At 47.2% G+C, this 23,884-nt stretch overlaps 1 protein-coding gene across 1 annotated transcript in view; it reads right to left on the bottom strand.

Annotated features, from left to right (window-relative positions):
* Positions 1-23,884, bottom strand: part of CPD (carboxypeptidase D) — a 253,732-nt gene that overhangs the window by 225,932 nt on the left and 3,916 nt on the right. Inside the window, exon 2 of the mRNA XM_063955962.1 lies at positions 18,250-18,497. Coding sequence (XP_063812032.1) covers positions 18,250-18,497 — 248 coding nt within the window. The remainder of the gene's footprint in view (positions 1-18,249; positions 18,498-23,884) is intronic.

Here is a 23,884-nt window from a genome sequence, read left to right as displayed (position 1 = left end):
TATAAGTCTCAGTACCTTAGGTATGAGAAGCAGAGGATGGAACACATACACCGACTGGTACATCCATGGTGTTACCAGAACGTCCACAGCTATTGCCTGAGGGTCTCTTAACCTGGCGCAATACCTGTCCCGTTTTTTGTTCAGACGGGACGCCATCATGTCCACCTTTGGTATTTCCCAACGGTTTACAATCATGTGGAAAACTTCCCGATGAAGTTTCCACTCTGCCGGGTGGAGGTCGTGCCTGCTGAGGAAGTCTGCTTCCCAGTTTCCATTCCCGGAATGAAACACTGCTGACAGTGCTATCACATGATTTTCCGCCCAGCGAAAAGTCCTTGCAGTTTTTGCCATTGCCCTCCTGCTTCTTGTGCCGCCCTGTCTATTTACGTGGGCGACTGCCGTGATGTTTTTCCCACTGGATCAATACCGGCTGACCTTGAAGCAGAGGTCTTGCTAAGCTTAGAGTATTATAAATTTACCCTTAGCTCCAGTATATTTATGTGGAGAAAAGTCTCCAGACTTGATCACACTCCCTGGAAATTTTTTCCTTGTGTGACTGCTCCCCAGCCTCTCGGGCTGGCCTCCGTGGTCACCAGCATCCAATCCTGAATGCCGAATCTGCGGCCCTCTAGAAGATGAGCACTCTGTAACCACCACAGGAGAGACACCCTTGTCCTTGGATATAGGGTTATCCGCTGATGCATCTGAAGATGCGATCCGGACCATTTGTCCAGCAGATCCCACTGAAAAATTCTTGCGTGAAATCTGCCGAATGGAATTGCTTCGTAGGAAGTCACCATCTTTACCAGGACCCTTGTGCAATGATGCACTGATTTTAGGAGGTTCCTGACTAGCTCGGATAACTCCCTGGCTTTCTCTTCCGGGAGAAACACCTTTTTCTGGACTGTGTCCAGAATCATCCCTAGGCACAGCAGACTTGTCGTCGGGATCAGCTGCGATTTTGGAATATTTAGAATCCACCCGTGCTGTTGTAGCAGTATCCGAGATAGTGCTACTCCGACCTCCAACTGTTCCCTGGACTTTGCCCTTATCAGGAGATCGTCCAAGTAAGGGATAATTAAGACGCCTTTTCTTCGAAGAAGAATCATCATTTCGGCCATTACCTTGGTAAAGACCCGGGGTGCCGTGGACAATCCAAACGGCAGCGTCTGAAACTGATAGTGACAGTTCTGTACCACGAACCTGAGGTACCCTTAGTGAGAAGGGCAAATTTTGGACATGGAGGTAAGCATCCCTGATGTCTCGGGACACTATATAGTCCCCTTCTTCCTGGTTCGTTATCACTGCTCTGAGTGACTCCATCTTGATTTGAACCTTTGTAAGTGTTCAAATTTTTTTAGATTTAGAATAGGTCTCACCTAGCCTTCTGGCTTCAGTACCACAATATAATGTGGAATAATACCCCTTTTCTTGTTGTAGGAGGGGTAATTTGATTATCACCTGCTGGGAATACAGCTTGTGAATTGTTTCCCATACTGCCTCCTTGTCGGAGGGAGACCTTGGTAAACCAGACTTCAGGAGCCTGCGAAGGGGAAACGTCTCGACATTCCAATCTGTACCCCTGGGATACTACATGTAGGATCCAGGGGTCCTGTACGGTCCCAGCGTCATGCTGAGAGCTTGGCAGAAGCGGTGGAACGCTTCTGTTCCTGGGAATGGGCTGCCTGCTGCAGTCTTCTTCCCTTTCCTCTATCCCTGGGCAGATATGACTCTTATAGGGACGAAAGGACTGAGGCTGAAAAGACGGTGTCTTTTTCTGCAGAGATGTGACTTAGGGTAAAAACGGTGGATTTTCCAGCAGTTGCCGTGGCCACCAGGTCCGATGGACCGACCCCAAATAACTCCTCTTCCTTTATACGGCAATACACCTTTGTGCCGTTTGGAATCTGCATCACCTGACCACTGTCGTGTCCATAAACATCTTCTGGCAGATATGGACATCGCACTTACTCTTGATGCCAGAGTGCAAATATCCCTCTGTGCATCTCGCATATATAGAAAATGCATCCTTTAAATGCTCTATAGTCAATAAAATACTGTCCCTGTCAAGGGTATCAATATTTTTAGTCAGGGAATCCGACCAAGCCACCCCAGCTCTGCACATCCAGGCTGAGGCGATCGCTGGTCGCAGTATAACACCAGTATGTGTGTGTATACTTTTTATGATATTTTCCAGCCTCCTGTTAGCTGGCGCCTTGAGGACGGCCCTATCTATAGACGGTACCGCCACTTGTTTTGATAAGCGTGTGAGCGCCTTATCCACCCTAAGGGGTGTTTCCCAACGCGCCCTAACTTCTGGCGGGAAAGGGTATACCGCCCATAATTTTCTATCGGGGGGAACCCACGCATCATCACACACTTCATTTAATTTATGTGATTCAGGAAAAACTACGGTAGTTTTTTCACATCCCACATAATACCCTCTTTTGTGGTACTTGTAGTATCAGAAATATGTAACACCTCCTTCATTGCCCTTAACGTGTGGCCCTAATAAGGAATACGTTTGTTTATTCACCGTCGACACTGGATTCAGTGTCCGTGTCTGTGTCGACCGACTAAAGTAAACGGGCGTTTTAAAACCCCTGACGGTGTTTCTGAGACGTCTGGACCGGTACTAATTGTTTGTCGGCCGTCTCATGTCGTCAACCGACCTTGCAGCGTGTTGACATTATCACGTAATTCCCTAAATAAGCCATCCATTCCGGTGTCGACTCCCTAGAGAGTGACATCACCATTACAGGCAATTGCTCCGCCTCCTCACCAACATCGTCCTCATACATGTCGACACACACGTACCGACACACAGCACACACACAGGGAATGCTCTGATAGAGGACAGGACCCACTAGCCCTTTGGAGAGACAGAGGGAGAGTTTGCCAGCACACACCAAAAACGCTATAATTATATAGGGACAACCTTATATAAGTGTTTTCCCTTATAGCATCTTTTATATATTTCTAACGCCAAATTAGTGCCCCCCCTCTCTGTTTTAACCCTGTTTCTGTAGTGCAGTGCAGGGGAGAGCCTGGGAGCCTTCCCTCCAGCCTTTCTGTGAGGGATAATGGCGCTGTGTGCTGAGGAGATAGGCCCCGCCCCTTTTTCGGCGGGCTCGTCTCCCGCTCTTTAATGGATTCTGGCAGGGGTTAAATATCTCCATATAGCCCCCGGAGGCTATATGTGAGGTATTTTTAGCCAAAAAAGGTTTTCATTTGCCTCCCAGGGCGCCCCCCTCCCAGCGCCCTGCACCCTCAGTGACTGCCGTGTGAAGTGTGCTGAGAGGAAATGGCGCACAGCTGCAGTGCTGTGCGCTACCTTAAGAAGACTGAGGAGTCTTCTGCCGCCGATTCTGGACCTCTTCTCGTTTCAGCATCTGCAAGGGGGCCGGCGGCGAGGCTCCGGTGACCATCCAGGCTGTACCTGTGATCGTCCCTCTGGAGCTAATGTCCAGTAGCCAAAGAAGCCAATCCATCCTGCACGCAGGTGAGTTCACTTCTTCTCCCCTAAGTCCCTCGTTGCAGTGATCCTGTTGCCAGCAGGACTCACTGTAAAATAAAAAACCTAAGCTAAACTTTTCTAAGCAGCTCTTTAGGAGAGCCACCTAGATTGCACCCTTCTCGGCCGGGCACAAAAATCTAACTGAGGCTTGGAGGAGGGTCATAGGGGGAGGAGCCAGTGCACACCACCTGATCCTAAAGCTTTACTTTTTGTGCCCTGTCTCCTGCGGAGCCGCTATTCCCCATGGTCCTTTCAGGAACCCCAGCATCCACTAGGACGATAGAGAAATAGAATTATCGGTAAGTAAATTCTTATTTTCTCTGACGTCCTAGTGGATGCTGGGAACTCCGTAAGGACCATGGGGATTATACCAAAGCTCCCAAACGGGCGGGAGAGTGCGGATGACTCTGCAGCACCGAATGAGAGAACTCCAGGTCCTCCTCAGCCAGGGTATCAAATTTTTAGAATTTTGCAAACGTGTTTGCCCCTGACCAAGTAGCTGCTCGGCAAAGTTGTAAAGCCGAGACCCCTCGGGCAGCCGCCCAAGATGAGCCCACCTTCCTTGTGGAATGGGCATTTACAGATTTTGGCTGTGGCAGGCATGCCACAGAATGTGCAAGCTGAATTGTACTACAAATCCAGCGAGCAATAGACTGCTTAGAAGCAGGAGCACCCAGCTTGTTGGGTGCATACAGGATAAACAGCGAGTCAGATTTTCTGACTCCAGCCGTCCTGGAAACATATTTTCAGGGCCCTGACAACGTCTAGCAACTTGGAGTCCTCCAAATCCCTAGTAGCCGCAGGCACCACAATAGGCTGGTTCAGGTGAAACGCTGACACCACCTTAGGGAGAAATTGGGGACGAGTCCTCAATTCTGCCCTATCCATATGGAAAATCAGATAAGGGCTTTTACAAGATAAAGCCGCCAATTCTGACACTCGCCTGGCTGAAGCCAAGGCCAATAACATGACCACTTTCCACGTGAGATATTTCAGATCCACGGTTTTTAGTGGCTCAAACCAATGTGATTTTAAGAAAATCAACACCACGTTGAGATCCCAAGGTGCCACAGGAGGCACAAACGGGGGCTGAATATGCAGCACTCCTTTCACAAATGTCTGAACTTCAGGTACTGAAGCTAGTTCTTTTTGAAAGAAAATCGACAGAGCCGAGATCTGTACTTTAATGGAGCCTAGTTTTAGGCCCATATTCACTCCTGCTTACAGGAAATGCAGAAATCGACCTAGTTGAAATTCCTCTGTTGGGGCCTTTTTGGCCTCGCACCATGCAACATATTTCCGCCATATGCGGTGATAATGCTTTGCCGTAACATCTTTCCTGGCCTTAATAAGCGTAGGAATGACTTCTTCCGGAATGCCCTTTTCCTTTAGGATCCGGTGTTCAACCGCCATGCCGTCAAACGCAGCCGCGGTAAGTCTTGGAACAGACAGGGCCCCTGCTGTAGCAGGTCCTGTCTGAGCGGTAGAGGCCACGGGTCCTCTGAGAGCATCTCTTGAAGTTCCGGGTACCACGCTCGTCTTGGCCAATCCGGAACCACGAGAATTGTGTTTACTCCTCGCTTTCTTATTATTCTCAATACCTTTGGTATGAGAGGCAGAGGAGGGAACACATAAACCGACTGGTACACCCACGGTGTCACTAGAGGGTCCACAACTACCGCCTGAGGATCCCTTGACCTGGCGCAATATCTTTTTAACTTTTTGTTGAGGCGGGACGCCATCATGTCCACCTGTGGTTTTTCCCAACGGTTTACCAGCATCTGGAAGACTTCTGGATGAAGTCCCCACTCTCCCGGGTGGAGGTCGTGTCTGCTGAGGAAGTCTGCTTCCCAGTTGTCCACTCCCGGAATGAACACTGCTGACAGTGCTAGTACATGATTCTCCGCCCATCGGAGGATTCTTGTGGCTTCTGCCATCGCCATCCTGCTTCTTGTGCCGCCCTGTCGATTTACATGGGCGACTGCCGTGATGTTGTCTGACTGGATCAGCACCGGCTGGTGTAGGAGCAGGAATTTTGCTCGACTTAGGGCATTGTAGATGGCCCTTAGTTCCAGAATATTTATGTGAAGGGAAGTCTCCTGACTCGACCATAGTCCTTGGAAGTTTCTTCCCTGTGTGACTGCCCCCCAGCCTCGAAGGCTGGCATCCGTGGTCACCAGGACCCAGTCCTGTATGCCGAACCTGCGGCCCTCTAGAAGATGGGCACTCTGCAGCCACCACAGTAGAGACACCCTGGTTCTTGGAGACAGGGTTATTAAGCGATGCATCTGAAGATGCGATCCGGACCACTGGTCCAACAGGTCCCACTGAAAGATTCTGGCATGGAACCTGCCGAAGGGAATTGCTTCGTAAGAAGCCACCATCTTTCCCAGGACCCGCGTGCAGCGATGCACTGATACCTGTTTTGGCTTCAGGAGGTCTCTGACTAGAGATGACAACTCCCTGGCTTTCTCCTCCGGGAGAACCACTTTTTTCTGGACTGTATCCAGAATCATACCCAGGAACAGTAGCCGTGTCGTCGGAACCAGCTGTGACTTTGGGATATTCAGAATCCAGCCGTGCTGGTGCAGCACCTCCTGAGATAGTGCTACTCCCACCAACAACTGTTCCTTGGACCTCGCTTTTATTAGGAGATCGTCCAAGTACGGGATAATTAAAACTCCCTTTTTTCGAAGGAGTATCATCATTTCCGCCATAACCTTGGTAAATACCCTCGGTGCCGTGGACAGTCCAAACGGCAGCGTCTGGAATTGGTAATGGCAATCCTGTACCACAAATCTGAGGTACTCCTGGTGAGGATGGTAAATGGGGACATGCAAGTAAGCATCCTTGATGTCCAGGGATACCATGTAATCCCCCTCTTCCAGGCTCGCAATAACCGCCCTGAGCGATTCCATCTTGAACTTGAATTTTTTTTTTTATGTATGTGTTCAAGGATTTCAAATTTAAAATGGGTCTCACCGAACCGTCCGGTTTCGGTACCACAAATAGTGTGGAATAGTAACCCCGGCCTTGTTGAAGTAGGGGTACCTTGATTATCACCTGCTGGGAATACAGCTTGTGAATTGCCGCTAGCACCGCCTCCTTGTCTGAGGGAGCAATCGGTAAGGCAGATTTTAGGAACCGGTGGGGTGGAGACGCCTCGAATTCCAGTTTGTACCCCTGAGATACTATTTGAAGGATCCAGGAATCCACCTGTGAGCGAGCCCACTGATCGCTGAAATTCTTGAGGCGGCCCCCCACCGTACCAGGCTCCGCCTGTGGAGCCCCACCGTCATGCGGCGGACTTGGCAGAAGAAGCGGGGGAGGACTTTTGCTCCTGGGAACCTGCTGTTTGTTGCAGCCTTTTTCCCCTACCTCTGCCTCTGGATAGAAAAAATAAGAATTTACTTACCGATAATTCTATTTCTCGGAGTCCGTAGTGGATGCTGGGGTTCCTGAAAGGACCATGGGGAATAGCGGCTCCGCAGGAGACAGGGCACAAAAGTAAAGCTTTCCGATCAGGTGGTGTGCACTGGCTCCTCCCCCTATGACCCTCCTCCAGACTCCAGTTAGATACTGTGCCCGGACGAGCGTACACAATAAGGGAGGAATTTTGAATCCCGGGTAAGACTCATACCAGCCACACCAATCACACTGTACAACCTGTGATCTGAACCCAGTTAACAGTATGATAACAGGGGAGCCTCTGAAAAGATGGCTCACAATAACAATAACCCGATTTAGTTAGCAATAACTATTTACAAGTATTGCAGATAATCCGCACTTGGGATGGGCGCCCAGCATCCACTACGGACTCCGAGAAATAGAATTATCGGTAAGTAAATTCTTATTTTCTCTATCGTCCTAGTGGATGCTGGGGTTCCTGAAAGGACCATTGGGATTATACCAAAGCTCCCAAACGGGCGGGAGAGTGCGGATGACTCTGCAGCACCGAATGAGAGAACTCCAGGTCCTCTTTTGCCAGGGTATCAAATTTGTAGAATTTTACAAACGTGTTCTCCCCCGACCACGTATCTGCTCGGCAGAGTTGTAATGCCGAGACCCCTCGGGCAGCCGCTCAAGATGAGCCCACCGTCCTTGTGGAATGGGCTTTAACAGATTTAGGCTGTGGCAGGCCTGCCACAGAATGTGCAAGTTGAATTGTGCTACCAATCCAACGAGCAATCGACTGCTTAAAAGCAGGAGCACCCAGCTTGTTGGGTGCATACAGGATAAACAGCAAGTCAGATTTCCTGACTCCAGCCGACCTGGAAACTATATTTTCAGGGCCCTGACAACATCCAGCAACTTGGAGTCCTCCAAGTCCCTAGTAGCCGCAGGTACCACAATAAGCTGGTTCAGGTGAAACGCTGACACCACCTTAAGGAGAAACTGGGGACGAGTCCGCAGCTTTGCTCTGTCCGAATGGACAATCAGATATGGCTATGTGAGTCAAAGCCGTCAAATCTGACACTCGCCTGGCCGCGGCCAGGACCAACAGCATGGCCACTTTCCATGTGAGATATATCAAATCCACAGATTTGAGTTGTTTTAAACCAATGTGATTTTAGGAATCCCAAAACTACGTTGAGATCTCCCAGTGCCACTGGAGACATCAAAAGGGGGTTGTATATGCAGTACTCCCTTAACAAACTTCTGGACTTCAGGAACTGAAGCCAATTTCTTTTCTGGAAGAAAATCGACAAGTCGAAATTTGAACCTTAATGGACCCCAATTTGAGACCCATAGACACTCCTGTTTGCAGGAAATGTAGGAATTAACCTAGTTGAAATTCTTCCGTGGAGCCTTCCTGGCCTCACACCATGGAACATATTTTCACCTAAGCGGTGATAATGTTGTGCGGTCACCTCCTTCCTGGCTCTGACCAGGGTAGGGATGACCTCTTCCGGAATGCCTTTTTCCCTTAGGATCCGGCGTTCACCCGCCCTGGCGTCAACGCAGCTGCGGTAAATCTTGGAACAGACATGATTCTTGCTGAATCAAGACCCTTCTTAGTATCTCTTGAAGTTCCGGGTACCAAGTCCTTCTTGGCCAAACCGGAGCCACGAGTATAGTTCTTACTCCTCTCCTTCCTATCATTCTCAATACACTGGGTATGAAAGGCAGAGGATGGAACACATACACCGACTGGTACACCCACGGTGTTACCAGAGCGTCCCAGCTATTGCCTGAGTGTCTCTTGACCTGGCGCTTCATGTGGGACGCCATCATGACCACCTTTGGTCTTTCCCAACGGTTTACAATCATGTGGAAACTTCCAGATTAAGTTCCCACTTTTCCGGGTGGAATTCATACATGCTGAGGAAATCTTCCCAGTTGTCCACTCCCGGAATGAACACTGCTGACAGTGTTATCACATGATTTTTCGCCCAGCGAAAAATCCTTGCTATCATTGCCCTCCTGCTTCTTGTGTCGCCCCGTCTGTTAACGTGGGCGACTGGTATGATGATGTCCTACTGGATCAGCACCGGTTGACTTTGAAGCAGAGGTCTTCCTAGGCTCAGAGCATTGTAAATTGCCCTTAGCTCCAGTATATTCATGTGGAGAGAAGTCTCCAGACTTTACCACACTTCCTTGGAAATTTCTTCCCTGTGTGACTGCTCCCCAGCCTCTCAGGCTGGCATCCGTGGTCACCAGAACAGTCCTGAAAGCTGAACGTGCTGCCCTCTAGAAGATGAGCACTCTGCAGCCCCCACAGAAGAGACACCCTTGTCCTTGGAGACAGGATTATCCGCTGATGCATCTGAAGATGCGATCCGGACCATTCTTCCCGCAAATCCCCCTAAAAAAATTTTTTGCGTGAGATCTGCCGAATGGAATCGCTTCGTAAGAAGCCACCATTTTTCCCAGGACTCCTGTGCATTGATGCACTGATACCTGGTCTGGTTTTAGGAGGTTTCTGACTAGTTCGGATAACTCCCTGGCTTTCTCCTCCAGGAGAAAACCTTTTTCTGGACTATGCCCAGAATTATTCCTAGGAACAGCAGACGTATCGTCGGAAAACGGCTGCGATATTTGGAATATTTAAAATCCACTCGTGCTGTCGTAGAACTACTTTAGATAGTGCTCTTCCGACGTCCAACTGTTATCTTGAACTTGCCCTTTTCAGGATATCGTCCAAGTAAGGGATAATTAAGATGCCTTTTTTCTTTGAAGAATCATCTTTTCGGCCATTACCCTGGTAAAGGCCCGGGGTGCCGTGGATACTTCAACGGCAGCGCCTGAAACTGATATTGACAGTTCTGTACCACGAACCAGAGGTATCCTTGTTGAGAAGGACAAATTTGGACATGGAGGTAATCCTTGATGTCCCGGGACACCATATAGTCCCCTTTTTGGTTCGCTATCACTGCTCTGAGTGACTCCATCTTGATTTGAACCTTTTTATGTAAGTGTTCAAAGATTTCAGATTTAGACTACGTCTCACCAAGCCGTCTGGCTTCAGTACCACAATATAGTGTGGAAGACTAATACCCTTTTCCTTGTTGTAGGAGGGGTACTTTGATTATCACCTGCTGGAAATACAGCTTGTGAATCTTTTCCAATACTGCCTCCCTGTCGGAGGAAGCCGTTGGTAAAGCAGACTTCAGGAACCTGCGAGGAAAAGATGTCTCGACTCTCCAATCTGTACCCCTGGGATAATACTTGTACGATCTAGGGGTCAACTTGCGAGTGATCCCACTGCGCGCTGAGACTCTTGAGACTACCCCCCCACCTCACCTGAGTCCGCTTGCACGGCCCCAGCGTCATGCTGAGGACTTGGCAAACGTGGTGGAGGGCTTCCTTTCCTGGGAAGGGGCTGCCCGCTGCAGTCTACTTCCCTTACCTCTATGTCTGGGCAGATATGACTGGCCTTTTGCCCGTTTGCCTCATGGAAACGGAAAGATTGAGGCTGAAAAGACGGTGTCTTTTTCTGCTGAGATGTAACTTGGGGTAAAAAGGTTGGATTTCCCAGCTGTTGCCGTGGTCCCCAGGTCCGATGGACCGACCCCAACTAACTCCTTCCCTTTATACGGCAATACTTCCATGTGCCGTATGGGATCTGTATCACCTGACCACTGTCGTGTCCATGACATCTTCTGGGAGATATGGACAACGCACTTATCTTGATGCCAGAGTACAAATATCCCTCTGTGCATCTCGCGTACATATATATATAGAATGCATCCTATTAAATGCTCTATATCAATAATATATTTTCAGTCAGGGAATCCGACCAAGCCAACCCAGCACTGCATCTCCAGGCTGATGGCGATCGCTGGTCGCAGTATAACCACCGTATGTGTGTATATACTTTTTAGGATATTTTTCCAGCTTCCTATCAGCTGGCTCCTTGAGGGCGGCCGTATCTGGAGACGGTAACGCCACTTGATAAGCGTGTGAGCGTCTTATCCACCCTAAGGGGTGTTTCCCAACGCGCCCTAACTTCTGGCGGGAAAGGGTATAACGCCAATATTTGCTATCGGGGTAACCCCACGCTTCATCACACACTTCATTTTATTTTATCTGATTTAGGAAAAACTACAGGTAGTTTTTTCACTCCCACATAATACCCTTTTTTGTGGTACTTGTAGTATCAGAAATATGTAACACCTCCTTCATTGCCCTTAACGTGTGGCCCTAATGAGAAATACGTTTGTTTATTCACCGTCGACACTGGATTCAGTGTCCGTGTCTGTGTCGACCGACTGAGGTAAATGGGCGTTTTTAAAGCCCCTGACGGTGTTTCTGAGACGCCTGGACCGGTACTAATTGTTTGTCGGCCGTCTCATGTCGTCAACCGACCTTGCAGCGTGTTGACCTTCTCACGTAATTCTCTCAATAAGCCACCCATTTCGGTGTCGACTCCCTAGAGAGTGACATCCTCATTACAGGCAATTGCTCCGCCTCCTCACCAACATCGTCCTCATACATGTCGACACACACGTACCGACACACAGCACACACACCGGGAATGCTCTGACAGAGGACAGGACCCACTAGCCCTTTGGAGAGACAGAGGGAGAGTTTGCCAGCACACACCAAAAACGCTATAATATATATAGGGACAACCTTATATAAGTGTTTCTCCCTTATAGCATCTTTATATATATACTAATATCGCCAATTTATGCCCCCCCTCTCTGTTTTAACCCTGTTTCTGTAGTGCAGTGCAGGGGAGAGCCTGGGAGCCTTCTCTCCAGCCTTTCTGTGAGAGAAAATGGCGCTGTGTGCTGAGGAGATAGGCCCCGCCCCTTTTCCGGCGGGCTCGTCTCCCGCTCTTCAACGGAGTATGGCAGGGGTTAAATATCTCCATATAGCCTCTGGGGGCTATATGTGAGGTATTTTTAGCCAATATATAGGTTTTCATTTGCCTCCCAGGGCGCCCCCCCCCAGCGCCCTGCACCCTCAGTGACTGCGTGTGAAGTGTGCTGAGAGGAAAATGGCGCACAGCTGCAGTGCTGTGCGCTACCTTTAGAAGACTGCAAGAGTCTTCTGCCGCCGATTCTGGACCTCTTCTTACTTCAGCATCTGCAAGGGGGCCGGCGGCGCGGCTCCGGTGACCATCCAGGCTGTACCTGTGATCGTCCCTCTGGAGCTGATGTCCAGTAGCCAAGAAGCCAATCCATCCTGCACGCAGGTGAGTTCACTTCTTCTCCCCTCAGTCCCTCGTTGCAGTGATCCTGTTGCCAGCAGGACTCACTGTAAAATAAAAAACCTAAGCTAAACTTTTTCTAAGCAGCTCTTTAGGAGAGCCACCTAGATTGCACCCTTCTCGGCCGGGCACAAAAATCTAACTGGAGTCTGGAGGAGGGTCATAGGGGGAGGAGCCAGTGCACACCACCTGATCGGAAAGCTTTACTTTTGTGCCCTGTCTCCTGCGGAGCCGCTATTCCCCATGGTCCTTTCAGGAACCCCAGCATCCACTAGGACGATAGAGAAAGACCCGCCTTTTCCACGCCTGTTTTTCTGGGTCCGAAAGGACTTAACCTGATAAAACGGCGCCTTCTTAGGCTGTGAGGGGACATAGGGTAAAAATGCCGACTTCCCAGACGTTGCTGTGGAAACTAGGTCCGAGAGACCATCCCCAAATAATTCCTCACCCTTATATGGCAACACTTCCATGTGCCTTTTAGAATCTGCATCTCCTGTCCACTGGCGAGTCCATAAGCCTCTCCTAGCAGAAATGGACAATGCACTAACTTTAGATGCCAGTCGGCAGATTTCCCTCTGTGCATCTCTCATATATAAGACTGAGTCTTTTATATGGTCTATGGTTAACAGGATCGTGTCTCTGTCTAATGTGTCAATATTTTCTGACAGTTTATCTGACCACGCAGCGGCAGCACTGCACATCCAAACTGACGCAATAGCTGGCCTAAGTATAATGCCTGAGTGTGTATATACAGACTTCAGGATCGCCTCCTGCTTTCTATCAGCAGGTTCCTTGAGGGCGGCCGTATCCGGAGACGGTAGTGCCACCTTTTTAGACAAACGTGTGAGCGCTTTATCCACCCTAGGAGGTGTTTCCCAACGTGACCTATCCTCTGGCGGGAAAGGGAACGCCATTAGTACCTTCTTAGGAATTACCAATTTTTTATCAGGGAAAGCCCACGCTTCTTCACGCACTTCATTTAATTCATCTGATGGGGGAAAAAACTACGGGTAGTTTTTTTTCTCCCCAAACATAATACCCTTTTTAGTGGTACCTGTATTTATATCAGAAATGTGTAACACCTCTTTCATTGCCTCAATCATGCAGTGAATGGCCTTAGTGGGCATCAGGTTAGACTCATCGTCGTCGACACTGGTGTCAGTATCAGTGTCGACATCTGGGTCTGCGGTCTGAGGTAGCGGGCGTTTTAGAGCCCCTGATGACCTGTGCGACGCCTGGACAGGCACGAGCTGAGAAGTCGGCTGTCCCACATTTGGCATGTCGTCAAATTTCTTATGTAAGGAGTCTATACGTGCACTCATTTCTTTCCATAAGCTCAACCACTCAGGTGTCTGCCCCGCAGGGGGTGACATCCCTTCTAAAGGCATCTGCTCAGTCTCCACATCATTATCCTCATCAAACATGTCGACGCAGCCGTACCGACACACCGCACACACACAAGGAATGCTCCAACAGAGGACAGGACCCACAAAAGCCCTTTGGGGGGACAGAGTGAGAGTATGCCAGCACACACCAGAGCGCTATATAATGCAGGGACTAACTGAGTTATGTCCCCTATAGCTGCTTTTTCTATATAATTTATACAGCGCCTAAATTTAGTGCCCCCCCTCTCTTTTTTTACCCTTTTCTGTAGTGTAGACTGCAGGGGAGAGCCAGGGAGCTTCCTTCCAGCGGATCTGTGAAGGAGAAATGGCGCCAGTGTGCTGCAGGAGATAGCTCCACCCCTTTTACGCAGACTATTCTCCCGCTTTTTTCTGGATTCTGGCAGGGGTATTTTCCACATATATAGCCTCTGGGGCTATATATTGTGGTATTTTTGCCAGCCAAGGTGTTATAATTGCTTCTCAGGGCGCCGCCCCCCCCCCCCCCCCCCCCCAGCACCCTGCACCCTTAGTGACCGGAGTGTGAAGTGTGTGTGAGGAGCAATGGCGCACAGCTGCAGTGCTGTGCGCTACCTTGGTGAAGACGGATGTCTTCTGCCGCCGATTTTCCGGACCTCTTCTTGCTTCTGGCTCTGTAAGGGGGACGGCGGCGCGGCTCCGGGACCGAACACCAAGGACTGGGCCTGCGGTCGATCACTCTGGAGCTAATGGTGTCCAGTAGCCTAAGAAGCCCAATCCGGCTGCAAGCAGGCGAGTTCGCTTCTTCTCCCCTTAGTCCCTCGCTGCAGTGAGCCCGTTGCCAGCAGGTCTCACTGAAAATAAAAAAACCTAAATCTATACTTTCTTTCTAAGGGCTCAGGAGAGCCCCTAGTGTGCATCCAACCTCGGCCGGGCACAAAATCTAACTGAGGCTTGGAGGAGGGTCATAGTGGGAGGAGCCAGTGCACACGAGGTAGTCATAAATCTTTCTAGAGTGCCCAGCCTCCTTCGGAGCCCGCTATTCCCCATGGTCCTTACGGAGTTCCCAGCATCCACTAGGACGTCAGAGAAAATATATTTTTGACAAACTGAGACTGTTCTACACATGTATTATTTTTTATTTTTCATATTGTTTGCATCACTGGGAAACACCATCGGATGAATCTTGAAAGAAGGAAAGGAGCACCCTGGATTATACTAAGAGGAATGTATTATTGATGTTATATATGTATATGTAAAAAGTTGAATACTGTATAAATAGCGCCAAGAGCCATATCTCTTCCAACTTCTATATATCGATTACCAGGAGAATCGCCCACACAAATGATGCTAAACATGTTGATTCACGTTAAACAATATATAGACCTTGACGTAGCATGTCCTTCTGTTGTGTGTCTATATCCCCCTCTCTCCTTACTGTGACTGTTCACACGATTGAGTTATTTCATGAGTAACAGTTTCAAAATGTAATGCAGGACTGGGCGCAGCGCACTAGAACATATAGAAAAAGGCAAATAAAGTTACCTTTAATTAGCAAAAATAAAAAAAACTTTAGAAGATTTCACTTTCATGTAGAACACAATACATGAAAGGCTATTGTGCTGCTCTCTATCAGCTTGTATTTATAGCTACAAGTGGACAACTATTTAAGTGATCACTGATAAAACGACTGTAGCCAACTGCAAAAGTTGTAAAGGGGGCTACACATGGAGAGATCCGTGCTTAAATTCTAAGCAATCTGACTAGATTGCTTAGAAGTTAAGCACGGATCTCTCTGTATGTATGCCCCAAAGCGACAGCGATGCGCAGCCCCGGGCATCGCTATTGCCAGTGCTAGATTGGCCTTACAGGGTTGCACATGGTTCATTTCACTGCTGGGTGAAATAAACGTCCCCCATCCCCCCTCCTCGCTCAGCACACATCTCTGGGGAAATCTCCCCGTATGTACGGGGCTTAACTACTACTGCACAATGTGACAAGCAAACCAATAATTTTCACGTTTCTCATAATGCTACTATCCTGCACTAGCTCTAAAGACATATATATTAAAGCAAATTTACTGTTAAAAAAAAAATATTTTTTATATATATATATATATATATATATATATATATATATATATATATATATATTAAACTGTATGTAGAAGTATTGTACCCCTTGATTAGAACATTGAGAACTTGCCAGTGAAGGACACTACAGCCACACGGACAGAGTCTAGCAGTATGTAGGACATTAAATTGTTTGCTTCACTTGGCAGTGTATAGCTTAGGTTTGTTACATGATGCCGAGAGCCTGTGATGAGACATTTCTCTGGTGATGTCACCGTCAGACACTATGCATTCAGGGAAGTGCTCAGATCATTTACTTAAGAGGGGCCACCCATTCTTCCAGGATATCCTGGTTCAGTCATTTGACTCATACTAATTGTAGTTTATCATTTCATCTAGGTATCCAAAGTCTAACAGGCTAAATCTACAATTTAGCTCCACAGAGAAAGGACTGTCAGAGGGTTTTCATGGGAAACCTTCTCTATGTCTATGAAAATACTGGCATATGAGCAACATGCTGCTGGCTCTACTACTTTCCCCACATCCATTGTCTGAACTTTGGATACATCAGGGTTAATGCAATTTAACTCGCCTTGCGAGTCTGTTTGGCTGTATGCTATATACAGTAGCCCCTGACATGCTGATTTTTGTTTGCAACCCCATAGGGCTGCATTTAGAAAAAACAAATGCTAAGCAAGAATGAGTTACGAAGTGGGGTGCTGTTGCCAGAATTTCCACATCGTTACAAATGCAACTTGCCCCTCTCGCAGCTAAGTGAATAAATCCCATTTAGTTTAATGTATAAAATGTGAATGATTTCCACCAGATCAACTTATGTTGTAGTGAATTTTAGTCCAAAACGCGAAGATAAAAAACAATTGCCAATTATGGGCTGCGATATAACATAGTGCAGTAAAATAGCATTAATGTGCAAATGTGAAAGAGGAAATATGACAATCTGACTACTGCCATTAATTTGACCATCCTCACAAAGGGGCAGCTGTATTAACCTGGAGAAGGGATAAAGAAGTGATTAACCAGTGATAACGCACTAGCCAATCGTTATGGATTTGAATAAATGACAGCTAGGACTGGTTAGTGCATTAATAGGCTTAATACATCTGCCCCAAAGTATCTTTATTAGATCATACTGAAAGGATAAGCTGCATGCATCTGATAAGTACTAGGAAGTTAGGAGAAGTAAGATTTCCTGCCCAAATGTGTGACAGTCTGTGCTTTGGCTGGATAACCTTATACACCAGTGATGGGGAACCTCTGGCACTCCAGCTGTTGTTGAACTACACATCCCAGCATGCCCTGCTAAAGATTTCATATGGCCAAATAGCAAAACTTTATCAGGGCATGCTGGGATGTGCAGTTCGACAACAGCTGGAGTGCTAAAGGTTCCCCATCACTATTATACACCAAGCAAACTAAATAAGTAAATCTTAGTTGGGTCACCATTTTGACAGCACACAGTCCATTGAATGAAATGGTATATTAAATTATAGGGTTACAAGCGCTTATCCTTTCTAGATTACTCTTTAGATTAGCCCCTTCACGGCAAAGGGTTTTCTTAATCCGGTGCTGAACCCATTTTTCAATGTTTGTACTCCTCAGACTCCGACATCAATGTCAATTCCCTTTTCATGCAGTACCCACACAAATCACACCATTTCTTCAGCAGACACTGTGCATTTTGTTTAACACATGAAATAAATAAATGGGCCTAAAAGTTTTTACTGAAATATCAAGAAACTAAACTTTAATCAACTGTGATTGTTTTTATTTTATTTTTTGTTTATATAAAACAAATAAATACTCTGTGGTTCTTGCTGTAAAATTAATCCACTTTTACACAATGGGAAAAGGAGGATTCTACGTGGAGGTTTTTGCAAAAATAAAAAAATGGAAAATAAGAATGCATTAATTATTTTTATTTAGTTTACTAATTTTCGCAATCCCAGTTTAAATGATTATAGTGTGCAGGAATAATAAGGTATCCCAACAACACCTACCACTTTTAAAATAAAATGCCTACTGCATTGAATTAGCAAATCTTTTTTATGCAGGATGGGGGAAATATGGCATTAAGAATCCCCCTACCCAACTGTGAAAATTTATTTTTTGTACTGTTTTAATCACACATTCACCATACAATAACCACTAATAGGTCATATTGTTTGAAAGGGCCAAAACGGCAAAATGGGCCCTACCCATCAATTTAAAACGCACAGGGTAATGCTGTGTGATATGTTACATGGCATGTGTAATTATAACAACTGGAGTTATTAATCAGTAAATCTACACACAAAGATCTGATTAGTGGCTAATCCACTATCAAAACCAAATGGCTGCTATTCTTTTATGCACATATGCAATGTATTGATATATCGAACCCTGTCCAGATGCTCTCCAACCTTCAGAATCAGTCTTCCCCAAGGAGGAAGATCACATGGTGCCAACTGGATCTTACTCCCTCTTCCTGCTCATGCGGTCATGTGGAAGTGGCTGTTCTAATCATGTGACTTTCACCAAGAACTCCAGCCCTAACTTATTCCATAAATAAACTCAAACATGCATCAGCCTAGAACGCTTTATTGGGGGCAATATTCTGTTACTGTACATTCGGTTACATACCTTGAACATCATACCAGTGGGCCCCATTGGTTATTCCATCAGGGAAATATTCGCTCTCCTCACCCTTACACCCTGGGCGGCCAGTCTTCATTACTGGGTGGTTTGAAGCGTATGCCTTTGCCAAGTATCGGAACACTTTGTCATCTGAAGATCGGCTATAGAAGCCAGTCTCCGTGTGACTGCTGGAGTCATCATAAGGATAGCTTGCTACCACAGAACCACCATGCAAGTTCCCAGAGAGCACAAATCTGAAAATCAAGGTAGTTAGAGAATTAGTTTGTTAAGTAAAACCATGTACATTTCAGGTTACCATAAAAATGAAAAGGATTTTAAGAATGTAGACGCTGTTTTTCCTGTCTTCAGCAAAGTTTAAAAACAAATAAGAGCTGTTACACGTTTGTACATTGTTTGGAAGTTGGCAGAAATACAACAACCTGTAGCAGTCAGATCAAGAGAGTCCACAGCAGCACAGAGCATGTAAGGGCTAAAGTCCTGATGTGCAGTAGAGAATGGAGGCAAGCAGGCAGCCACATACCGAAAGCAGAAGATCGACAACAGTGCAGTGATTAGAGACCAATACAGAGTGTAAAGGGTGGTACTCACGGAGCGATCGCTGCTTGAAATCTAAGCAATCTGACTAGATTGCTTAGATTTTAAGCAGTGATCACTCCGTGTGTACCCCTCACAGCGATAGCGATGCGCAGCCCCGCGCATCGCTATCGCTGGTGCTAGATCTAGCAGGTCGCTCACTTCACCCGCTGGGTGAAATGAGCGTCACCCCCCGTAAGCGCTCAGCAAACATTGCGCTGTGCTGAGCAGGGGGGGAGAGAGAGATATGTGCTGAGCGAACCGCTCAGCACACACCTCTCCCCAAATTGTGCCATGAATACAGCCCTTAAGACTGTGCAGCTACATACTACATGTCTACTGTCTAACCACAGAGCTGTTTACCAACATTTTATACACATATTTAAGATAATTAGTAGCTATTTCACATAAGAGACACTTCTTTCTGCTTTAGGCTTCTTTTAAACATACTAATGAGTAAGTGGGGGTAATAATCATTGAATTGATTTCAGGCCGGACCTGTCATACAAATCCACTGTAACATCTAGCAGTGTGGAGAACATGCACCTGCCGCTCCCCTAATCTTGTTAGGCATTAGTAAAATCTCTATAACCAAGTTGTCCCGTTTAATAGTGAAAGGCGTCTTTGTTTCATTGTTAGATGGTGTATGAAACAAATTTGTTTAACTAGCTTCACAGCAATGAAAGCCAAATAGAAGTATCTGATTATTGAACTGATCAACGGTTTTCATGTATGGAAAAGACTAATGTGGGCCATACATCAGAAAGCTATCGTTCCAACCAGCCAACTATCTGACAGTGTGTGGGAGCAAATGATAATCAGCCATTTGCTCGCACACCGCAAAATATGGATAAAAACATTATGTCCAACTACCTGTTTGATTTTTCTCAGCTTAGGGGTCTATTCAGTCAGTGCCTGTCGGAAATTGCAGTCAAGTCGGAAAGATGGCAGTTTCCAAATTTTTTGGGTCAAATCAGGATTCGACCTATTCAGTGGAGTTGCCGTTTTTCCGTCCTGTCAGAACACGTGGATCGGTGGATTAGCCGCGGATCCACGTATTTTGTCGGATTTGTGGGCATTTCCAACAGGTTTTTGACCCGATTTCGACAATGCGGATCCGATTTCAAAAAAAGTTGGAACAGCAGTGTCGAAAACGGGAAAAACCTGTCAGAAATGCCCCTGGAAATTGAATACTGCACTGTCAGATCCTCTCAGTCGGATAGGATCCGACAGGCATTGAATAGATCATTAATTATTCTTGTGGGGGAAGGGGGGACGGTAGTGTCCCCCTACTTTTTTACCATTACGGGAGCCTGTCAGCTGTGGAGCTGTAGAAGAGGATACAGTGTTGTGTGTACAGAGGGTGACAGGCATGCAGTGTTGTGTGTACAGAGGGTGACAGGCATGCAGTGGTGTGTGTACAGAGGGTGACAGGCATGCAGTGGTGTGTGTACAGAGGGTGACAGGCATGCAGTGTTGTGTGTACAGAGGGTGACAGGCATACAGTGGTGTGTGTACAGAGGGGGCCAGCTTAAGGCAAACGTCTACTGTTTGTTATTTGGATAACAGTAATGACCATAGAGTGCTTTGTGCAGTCATTAGGGTGCATTCACGGTGCAATTTGTGCTTACAATGTTGACTATATAGTCAAAATCGTAAGTAAAGTTAGCATAAATAGCACCATGGGTATGCACTTGCGATACCGATGCGCGGTCTTATAGGATCGGCATCACAAGGAAATATAGTGTGCAGGCAGGGTCGATACTGACTAGATCGGAGGTTCATGCCTCTGGGCAGTTTCTAGTCAATATCGTCCGTTAGCCAGAATCGCACCGTGCGTACGCACCTTAAGACCTACAGTGTAATTCAAAATAAACAGGTACATAAGATAAATATCTCTTTGCTCCAGCAGTGAAGAGATGCAAATAAATACTCTGTACAGACATTACATCCAAGCTCCCACAATGACACCGTTGCGTTTCTTTCTGCATAAAACAATGTACAAACTGCTTAATGTATAGTAGAAAATAAGGAATCCACATGAGAGTTAAATAGTAAAGCATTTAACCTAATGTTTACAGCCAAAGCTAAAAAACAGTGTGTGGTAATTAACAATATCCCACATGGAACTTCCCTCCATGCCCCATGAACCATGTCTGTAGTCACCAGGAATGTCTGTAGGTGGAGAGCGACCGGTACTCAAACAAGAAAATGGAGTGATAATGGGCTACAATAATGCAGAGTGGGTACAGTGACATTTCTTAATGTGTTTTCCGAGACGGTGAAACTCAATCAGCTGGTTTAGCAACTTTTTCATACTAGAAAAGGGCATTTAAGAGACAGAGCCTCACATATCATTACTTATTGCTGTGAGATATTTCCCTCAGGGACAGCTCCAGGTGGTCCAAGGTTAGCCAGCAAAACGCTCAACTTCAAATATTTGTTTGGCAGGAATCAGTGCATTAGATTTTCACGTGGGAGTGAAATATAATTATTTAATTGTGTCACTGTTAACAAGTATTTTGCATCATTCTTACAATCTGTCCAAAACCATGTAACCAATAAAATCTTCTGTTTATCACAAAATATACAACAACTTTAGAGGGGAAAAAAGCACCTTATATACTGGTCAGTGTTAGCAGCTTAACGTTTGGTCATATTCAATAAAAAATATTCACAAATCTGAATTTAGAGACATGTTTATGCCATTAATTACTTATAGCAGTTTAATGGCTTAATTAATTAACTGTGCATAAAATGAACACATATCAACCAGACAATTAGTCATTAGTCTACTAAACAAGACCAATCAATACTGTATGTGTGATACTCCTGGATTATAGCTTGTGTCATTTTATAGAAAAAAGCATTATGATGTTCTAGATTAATTCTATATGTATACAGTATAAAGCAATAGGAAATTTATTCTGCTGTTACTCAGGGTAACTATCACAGGAAGATGAATATTTCAGGTACTGGTACATGTAAATCCTTTTACTATTCTAGTTCACATATAACGTGGAAGGGAGGAGACAATAGTAAAAGAATAGTGGGGGGACATTTTATAAAACTGAATGAGATTAGAAAATAAAACTCTCTTGCCAAAGATGCGTCTGTCAGGTTTGTAAACAGAGGCTGTATCCTGGGATTCATTGCCGCAGAGAGTGGTAATAAGAGTATTTTGTCAGTAGAATTACCTGGGGCACTGATGACTCACATACAGGGGTCAACTTTATAGCATTGTGCTGTATTTAACAATTTTGGAATGCAAGATACATTTGTGTGAACAAACTGAATGCTGCCTAAAGATCAGTAGTTTTTATTTTGTCCTACTAAAACATTCACCAAATTTTATTATGCAGTAAATGCTGTTCTCCCACACACTGACAGGAGCCACAACCTGCGCTGCTCACACACACTGACAGGAGCCACAACCTGCGCTGCTCACACACACTGACAGGAGCCACAACCTGCGCTGCTCACACACACTGACGGGAGCCACAACCTGCGCTGCTCACACACACTGACGGGAGCCACAACCTGCGCTGCTCACACACACTGACGGGAGCCACAACCTGCGCTGCTCACACACACTGACAGGAGCCACAACCTGCGCTGCTCACACACACTGACGGGAGCCACAACCTGCGCTGCTCACACACACTGACGGGAGCCACAACCTGCGCTGCTCACACACACTGACAGGAGCCACAACCTGCGCTGCTCACACACACTGACAGGAGCCACAACCTGCGCTGCTCACACACACTGTTACTGGAGCCACAACCTGCGCTGCTCACACACACTGTTACTGGAGCCACAACCTGCGCTGCTCACACACACTGTTACTGGAGCCACAACCTGCGCTGCTCACACATACTGTGACGGGAGCCACAACCTGCGCTGCTCACACACACTGTGACGGGAGCAACAACCTGCGCTGCTCACACACACTGACGGGAGCCACAACCTGCGCTGCTCACACACACTGTGACGGGAGCCACAACCTGCGCTACTCACACACACTGTGACGGGACCCACAACCTGCGCTACTCACACACACTGTGACGGGAGCCACAACCTGCGCTACTCACACACACACTGTTACTGGAGCCACAACCTGCGCTGCTCACACACACTAATGGGAGCCACAACCTGCGCTGCTCACACACACTGTGACAGGAGCCACAACCTGCGCTGCTCACACACACTGTAATGGGAGCCACAACCTGCGCTGCTCACACACACTGACGGGAGCCACAACCTGCGCTACTCACACACACTGACGGGAGCCACAACCTGCGCTACTCACACACACTGTGACGGGAGCCACAACCTGCGCTACTCACACACACACTGTGACGGGAGCCACAACCTGCGCTACTCACACACACTGTGACGGGAGCCACAACCTGCGTTGCTCACACACACACACACTGACAGGGTTCACAACCTGCGCTGCTCTCGCACTGTGACAGGGGCTACAACCTGCACAGTACACACACACTGACGGGGCCACAACCCACATTGCTCAAACCCACTGACAAGGGCCACAATCTGCTCTGCTCTCACACACACTGATAGGGTTCATGACCTGCTCTGCTCTCACACTGTGACGGCAGCCACAACCTGCGCTACTCACACACATTGTGACGGGAGCCACAACCTGCGCTACTCACACACACTGTTACTGGAGCCACAACCTGCGCTGCTCACACACACTGACGGGAGCCACAACCTGCGCTGCTCACACACACTGTGACGGGAGCCACAACCTGCGCTGCTCACACACACTGTGACGGGAGCCACAACCTGCGCTGCTCACACACACTGTGACGGGAGCCACAACCTGCGCTGCTCACACACACTGTGACGGGAGCCACAACCTGCGCTGCTCACACACACTGTGACGGGAGCCACAACCTGCGTTGCTCACACACACTGACGGGAGACACAACCTGCGCTGCTCACACACACACACACACACACACACACACACACTGACAGGGTTCACAACCTGCGCTGCTCTCGCACTGTGACAGGGGCT

This window comes from Pseudophryne corroboree, chromosome 2 (assembly GCF_028390025.1).
Source record: "Pseudophryne corroboree isolate aPseCor3 chromosome 2, aPseCor3.hap2, whole genome shotgun sequence".
NCBI classification, from domain to species: domain Eukaryota; kingdom Metazoa; phylum Chordata; class Amphibia; order Anura; family Myobatrachidae; genus Pseudophryne; species Pseudophryne corroboree.
The sequence above is the reverse complement of the archived record's forward strand: the minus strand, read 5'-3'. Positions and strand labels throughout refer to the sequence as shown.